Source organism: Apodemus sylvaticus, chromosome 10 (genome assembly GCF_947179515.1).
Source record: "Apodemus sylvaticus chromosome 10, mApoSyl1.1, whole genome shotgun sequence".
NCBI classification, from domain to species: domain Eukaryota; kingdom Metazoa; phylum Chordata; class Mammalia; order Rodentia; family Muridae; genus Apodemus; species Apodemus sylvaticus.
The window spans coordinates 39,648,070-39,654,095 of record NC_067481.1 but is presented as its reverse complement, the minus strand read 5'-3'; the positions used below and the strand labels follow the sequence as shown (position 1 = coordinate 39,654,095).

Genomic DNA, 6,026 nt, shown 5'->3' with positions numbered 1-6,026 from the left:
AGTGTGGCAGCGCAGGCCAGCCACAGGAAGGAGCATCGTGCCCCCTCTCGGGTTTCTCTGTGGTGTGAGCCACAATAAGGAGGTTCCCCATCTGTGGTTATCCAAGTTCCAGAGGATTGGAAACTTTAGTCTGTTGAAATTTACCTGTCCCGCGCTGGGGCGGGAGCTCATGCTTAGCTGTCACAGTGCTGCAGCTGTAAGGCCGTGGTCAGCCTCGCCCTGTCTGACTTCATTCTCCATCAGTTAACCATATTCCCTCCTGTCTCTTTCCACTCAGGATGACTCCGCCTAAAAGCCGATAGCTCTCTAGCCTATGCTGATAAGGAAAAACATTCCCGTTACACGATACACCTGGCTTCATTGTCTCAGACAATTATCTTTGCAGAGACTTGATGGCCTTCGTCCACCCTCCCGGAGGACTGGGATCATTTGGACCAAGGCAGTGCACAGTGTGCAGGTTTTACTTAATTACCTGCTTTGTACAGTGGAATAAAAAAGGCTTAGTACAAGTTAAGCACTTCAGACCTGAGCCTAGAATTTCTCAGGGTCTGTGCTGCCACAGGACTGCAACATAGGTGACCGCCAACAACTGAATTAAGCCTGTTTACTCCAGGCAGTTGATGCCTCAGTCTAAAATCAGCACAAGAGACCTTTTTAGTGTCTATTTGTTTTGAAAAGGGATCCCTGTATCCCAGACTGACAGCCCCTTTACTACTGAGAATACAAACAGCAGCCCTGTTGCAGCTCCTTTATTGAGAATACAGACGTGAGACTGTCTTGAATAGATGGGACAAAGGTTTTTTTAAAATCAGGCTTCATTTAAATAAACTGCTCTAGAGAGTAAAAACTAAAATATGTAGGAATTTTTTTATTCTTGGAGATAGTTGAATCAGTGTATATCGTGAAGTGGGTATATACTTGAAACCATTATCAACTGTGTTCTTTCATTTTAGATCTGCAGCTTTTCCTGTGTTTTAAGACTTAAAATACCTATCTCTGTGTCTGAAGCTTTGTAAACCCACAACAGATATTCCTTCAGCAAGTATTACGTTTATTTTTCTATTAGGAAGGCAGGGCTTTCTAACAGCACCACTCTTTTGCAACTAATGGCAGTGATGAAGTATAGACACAATTGTGTGGTGTGAGGCTGTGATCTCAAAGCGTCTGAGCAGGACTCTAAGGCAGGTGGGGAATGTCGGTGTACAGGTGCAGATAGAGATGCTAACATCACTTTGACAATCCCTACTCTGTTATTTTCTCTTCATTCTTTCCTAAGCAACCGCCCAATCCATCCAAGTAGCTACAAAACTTGTATCAGCTTGTTTTGTCAAGGGTCAAAGGGTCAGTAATGAATTTAAACTCCTATACATCATCAGTAAGGACTCTCCTACGTAAATGTTAGCTTTGTCCAGGGAAGAGGAAGTGTGAAGGGCTGGAGAGATGGTTCAATGGTTAAGAACACTGACTGCTCGTCCTGAGTTCAAATCCCAGCAACCACATAGTGACTCACAACCATCCACAATGGGATCTGACGCCCTCTTCTGGTGTGTCTAAAGACAGCTACAGTGTACTTATATATAATAATAAATAGATCTTTGGGCTGGAGCAGAGTGGGGCTGGAGCAAGCAGAGGTCCTGAGTTCAATTCCCAGCAACCACATGATGTCTCACAACCATCTATCTGTACAGCAATAGTGTACTCATATTCATATACATATATTCATATACGTCCTTTAAATAAAAAGTAAAAGTGAAATAGTAAACAAGACCAAACAACAACAAGAAAAAAAAAAAAATCCCACACCTAATGGGCATGGCCCTAGTTAAAGGACCAAGGACTTTGAGGACACACTGGCCTGGACACACTGCTTGCAGCTCCAAGATCTGAGCATATTACAAGAACTTCTTTCAAGACTTTTTTCTCATTTCTAAAATAGCACTGATAAATAAGGATACCAGACTAAAATGCACATAAAACTGACTGGTCTAGTAAACTAATAACCTTGTCTCTTAGTGAAAGCTGTAAGGCAAGAAGTGGCAGGGACTGGTTGTGATTAATCCATTATCTAAGAGCTTAGCAAACTTTACTTCCAACACATTCTACTTCCAGATAGCTTGATTAGGAGTGGAGGTGTCAAAGTAAAAAATACCCTGTGTGCGTTCAGCATAATTGTGCTTGTTGCGTCTCACGATGTCAAAATTGAACACATGAGTAGGGCACCTTGGAAGATGTCATCTTTGTGAGTATTGGGGTTCATGTGTGCTCTTGTTGACTTACTTAAGGAAAAGATACTGTCAGTGCCTATGACGAATGCTGAAGAGTCAAAGTGCCAAGGAAAACAACTGTAAAGGCCCTCTAGGACCGTCTGTTGTGCAAAGGAACAGCAGAAGAACACCTGTGTTCCATCATCTGGTTATATCAGGACCTACTGTGTGCACTAGTGCAGATCCGGTAGCAAAGTAGCTACACCAGCCTCAGTGCTGTGACTCCTGCAGCATAGGGCGGGGACGCGCTGCTCGTGCCCGAGGGCTATGAAGTCACGTGGGCGCGCGGCCCCGCCCCGTCGTCGGCCCCGACTTGGTGGGGCGGTGTCTGCCCCGGAAGTGCCTGTCTTCGGCTGACAGCTGCTGGCGCGGCAGCGGCCCGGAGCAAGATGGCGCTGCGGCCGGGAGCCGGAGCCAGCGGTGCGGCGGGGGCGGGCGCGGGGCCCGGCGGGGCAGGCAGGTGGGTCGTCGGGGCGGGGCGCGGGACCGGTGGAGTGGGCAGGTGGGTCGGCGGAATGGGCAGGTGGGGCCGGGCGCAGGGGCGGCGGTTGCAGGGCGCGAGCGTCCTGGGGACCCGCGGGGAGCGCGTTCGGGTGCAGGCGCCAACGCACCTGCCGCGGGGCCTCGAGCGCCCGCGAATCCCTTCCAGGCTTGCTGGGCTCGAACTGCTGTAGGAGCGAAGCCTGGAGCGAAGCCTGTGATGGTCTAGTCACAAAGCTGGAGGAGCCGTTTTAAGAGTGTAGAGTATTGTCTTTCATAGAGAGTCCTGTGCAGTCCTTTTTCTTTTCTTCACATACAAATAGGAAAATCTGAAGACCTTTGAATTAGTAATTGTCTTGAGATAAAACTCTTAACATTTGTCTGACGCCTTTTTAAAAAGACGTTTTGAAACAAAGAAAATTCACTGACCATGAACAGTACGCTCCTGTTACAACAAAAGCTTCCAGACTTTATTGAGCTCCTTTTAAAAATAAAAATCTGCTCTTTGTTATATTTCAGATAATTTTTAGCCTGTACTTCCTGTATCCGGAATGGTAAAGGGGCATTTGTAACCTAAGTTCATTTTCATTTAACAAGATGTTTGATTCCAGAAAGTCTGTACCCGTTTCCATCATGACTCAGTTTGTGTTTATTTAATTAGCCCATACAGCCCATACATTCCGAGATAAAATTAACTTCATATTTTTAAATATCCTAAGTTATCTTTGGAAAACCAAGTGTGTGGGTTTTTTTTTTTTTTTCATGTATGGTTTAATTTTGGAGTCACACTTCAAATGTGTAAAAGATTTTAAAGTAACCATCTCTTACAGGTGTATATGTATGATACACACACACACACATACTCATTCACGGAAGGAAAAAAGCAGTCACTTGAATAAAGCACCTGTGTGTGGCTGGGTTTTCCACTTCCTCTACAATCTTTGACTTTAAAATGTTTTACTTCCTCCTCTATTTTTGTCACTGTTTCATTAGGGTTTTTCATTAGTGATAATTAGAAATCACGTTTGCTTGCAGAATATATACAAGATGACAATTTCTAAAGTGGCATTCCTAAATGGCATTAATCTAATCAAATATATGATTAATAATGGGACCAGTCCTAGAAAACTTCAAAGAATTTTATGTTTTAGGCACAAATATTCTCTTAAAAGAAAAAAAAAAAGGGAAGAGCCCTGGATACATTAAGTGCATTGCTCAGTTTGGTTTGTAGTGTTTTAATGTCACCGGTCCAAGCAGCTGCGCTGGTGCATGTCTATGATCCAGCTCTAAGGAGATGAGGGCAGAAAGATCAGGAGTTCAAAGACATGCTCAGCTATATGGAGAGTTTGAGGTTAGCTTGGACACCCTGGGATCCTGTCCTAGGGAAAAGAACATGGACAATAAACTCTTGTGCACTCCAGCAGGTACCCAATATATAGGAGACAGAACATGATTACAATGGTTAGTTGAAGGGTATTTGGCGTTACATTTATTAGATACGATCTTGGGCTGAGAAGCTGTACACTCGGGAATATTTTGGTTTTGGAGAAGCAATACTGAGAGCTGAAGTTATCTATAAGAAAGCTAACAAAGTAGCAGAATGTAACTGGAGAAAAACAGAAGCCAACACTCTTCTTTCTAAACTTTCAGTGGGAAAAAGAAATTACCAGCAGAACTGATTCTGAGGCCTGCCTTCTGCCTTGGATACTGTTTCTTAAATACTTTCTATTAGCTACTTAGTTTCCTTACAGGCTAGCCAAAGGCAGCCACTTGCAAACAGCTGCTTTTGCCCAATATACTGAATGGACTATTCTAGAGTAAATGCTTGAAACTTATAAACGACAGTATTTGCCTTTAACCAAGTAAGGCAAGACAGTTGAAAGCAATCTGGATGTGTCTTTAGTGACCCCACTCATAGTCATGTGTAATGAGTGCACATGTAAATGTGTAAAGTACTGGTTTGAGAATGTCCTTTATTTTGTGACAATGTCTTTTATTTAGCTCAGGTTAGAGTTGAACAAATCGCCCAGGGCAGCCTCAAATTTGTGATCTGACTACCTCAATCTCATTATTGCTAGGTTTGTGGACTCCACCAGCCTGAGCTAAGTAGCATTAGTCTTGATACCACAATTCCCAACCTGTGGGTCTGGACCCCTCTTAGGGGTCACACATCAGCAAGTTACATTATGATTCATAGCAGTAGCAAAATCACAGTTACGAAGTAACAATGAAATAATTTTATGGTTGGGGGTCACCCCCACACAAAGAACTCTATTAAAGGGTCACAGCATTAGGAAGGCTGAGAACCACTGCACTATTGGGTTCAAAAGACTCAAGACAGGCCCCCATGCTTAGAAAGTAACCTTGTTCACAAAGTAACCGTGGCTCTCTGCTGCCCTGCCCTGCCTTGCTCTCCTACAGGCTCTGTGGGTACTTCTTTGTTTCTCCATCCCCTGCTGGTTCTTACCTATCCTGGCTTGGTTTTTTTGTTTGTTTGTTTGTTCGTTTGTTTTTAAATGTAAGTATTTGTGAGTTCCTCTAAAATGCACAATAGTGAAGTTGATTTTCTGCTGCACCGGGCGGGGGTTGGGGGGAGAAGTTGAGATTGTCATAAGGGGATTGGAGGAGTGGGGGGCTAGCAAATGGGGGGAACACATGATGAATATCCTGCAGTGCAGGACCAGCTGCTATTGGATGGAGAGAAGAGTTTAATGTGATAAAAAGGAAAGGGAAAGCATGCCTGGTCCAAAAGGGCCACAAGGGGAGGCCAGGAGGACTCTGACCCACAGAGGAATGGTGCTGTTTTAAGCCCATGTGCATCTTCTGACAGGATCTTTACTGAATCTGCCTCTTGCCAGTGCTGTATTATATGCATTAGAAGTCAGAGGCTGAGACTGGGGGGTTCCATTAAGAAGACTATATAGGAGTCCAGGCCTGAGACATGAGAGCCAGTAGCAAATGTAGGTTAGTAGCAAAAGGCTTGTGACAAGCTGAGCTCTGGGTCCAAGGCGTGGCAGCATTTCAGTTAGCATTTGTCCCTTCAAGTCAAATTCTTGGAGGCTCACTCGGTTCGCATCCACCCCATCCCCAGCCTAGCCGTTTTATCTGTGTCTTAGCTGCTTGTCTAAGAATGAGTTGTCTGGGGCCTGGGTGGGGGCTGGGGCTTGCTGCCAAGCACAGTGATCTGCATTCAACACCAGGACTCACATAGTACAGGAGAGAGCTGACTCCCCCAAGTTGTCCTCCCATCTCCACGTGAACAACTCCAGACACACACACAAT

The 6,026-nt window shown here is 44.7% G+C and overlaps 1 protein-coding gene across 19 annotated transcripts in view; it reads left to right on the top strand.

Annotated features, from left to right (window-relative positions):
• The first annotated feature begins 2,600 nt into the window (after positions 1–2,600).
• Positions 2,601–6,026, top strand: part of Synrg (synergin gamma) — an 83,580-nt gene continuing 80,154 nt past the window's right edge. For 8 of the 19 annotated variants that reach the window (XM_052193844.1, XM_052193835.1, XM_052193848.1 and 5 more), the window contains exon 1: positions 2,602–2,724. In XM_052193844.1, coding sequence (XP_052049804.1) covers positions 2,654–2,724 — 71 coding nt within the window. In that variant the 5' untranslated portion in view covers positions 2,602–2,653. Of the gene's footprint in view, positions 2,725–6,026 lie in introns of all 19 variants that reach the window. The other 11 variants (XM_052193850.1, XM_052193849.1, XM_052193846.1 and 8 more) reach the window with 2 other exon arrangements.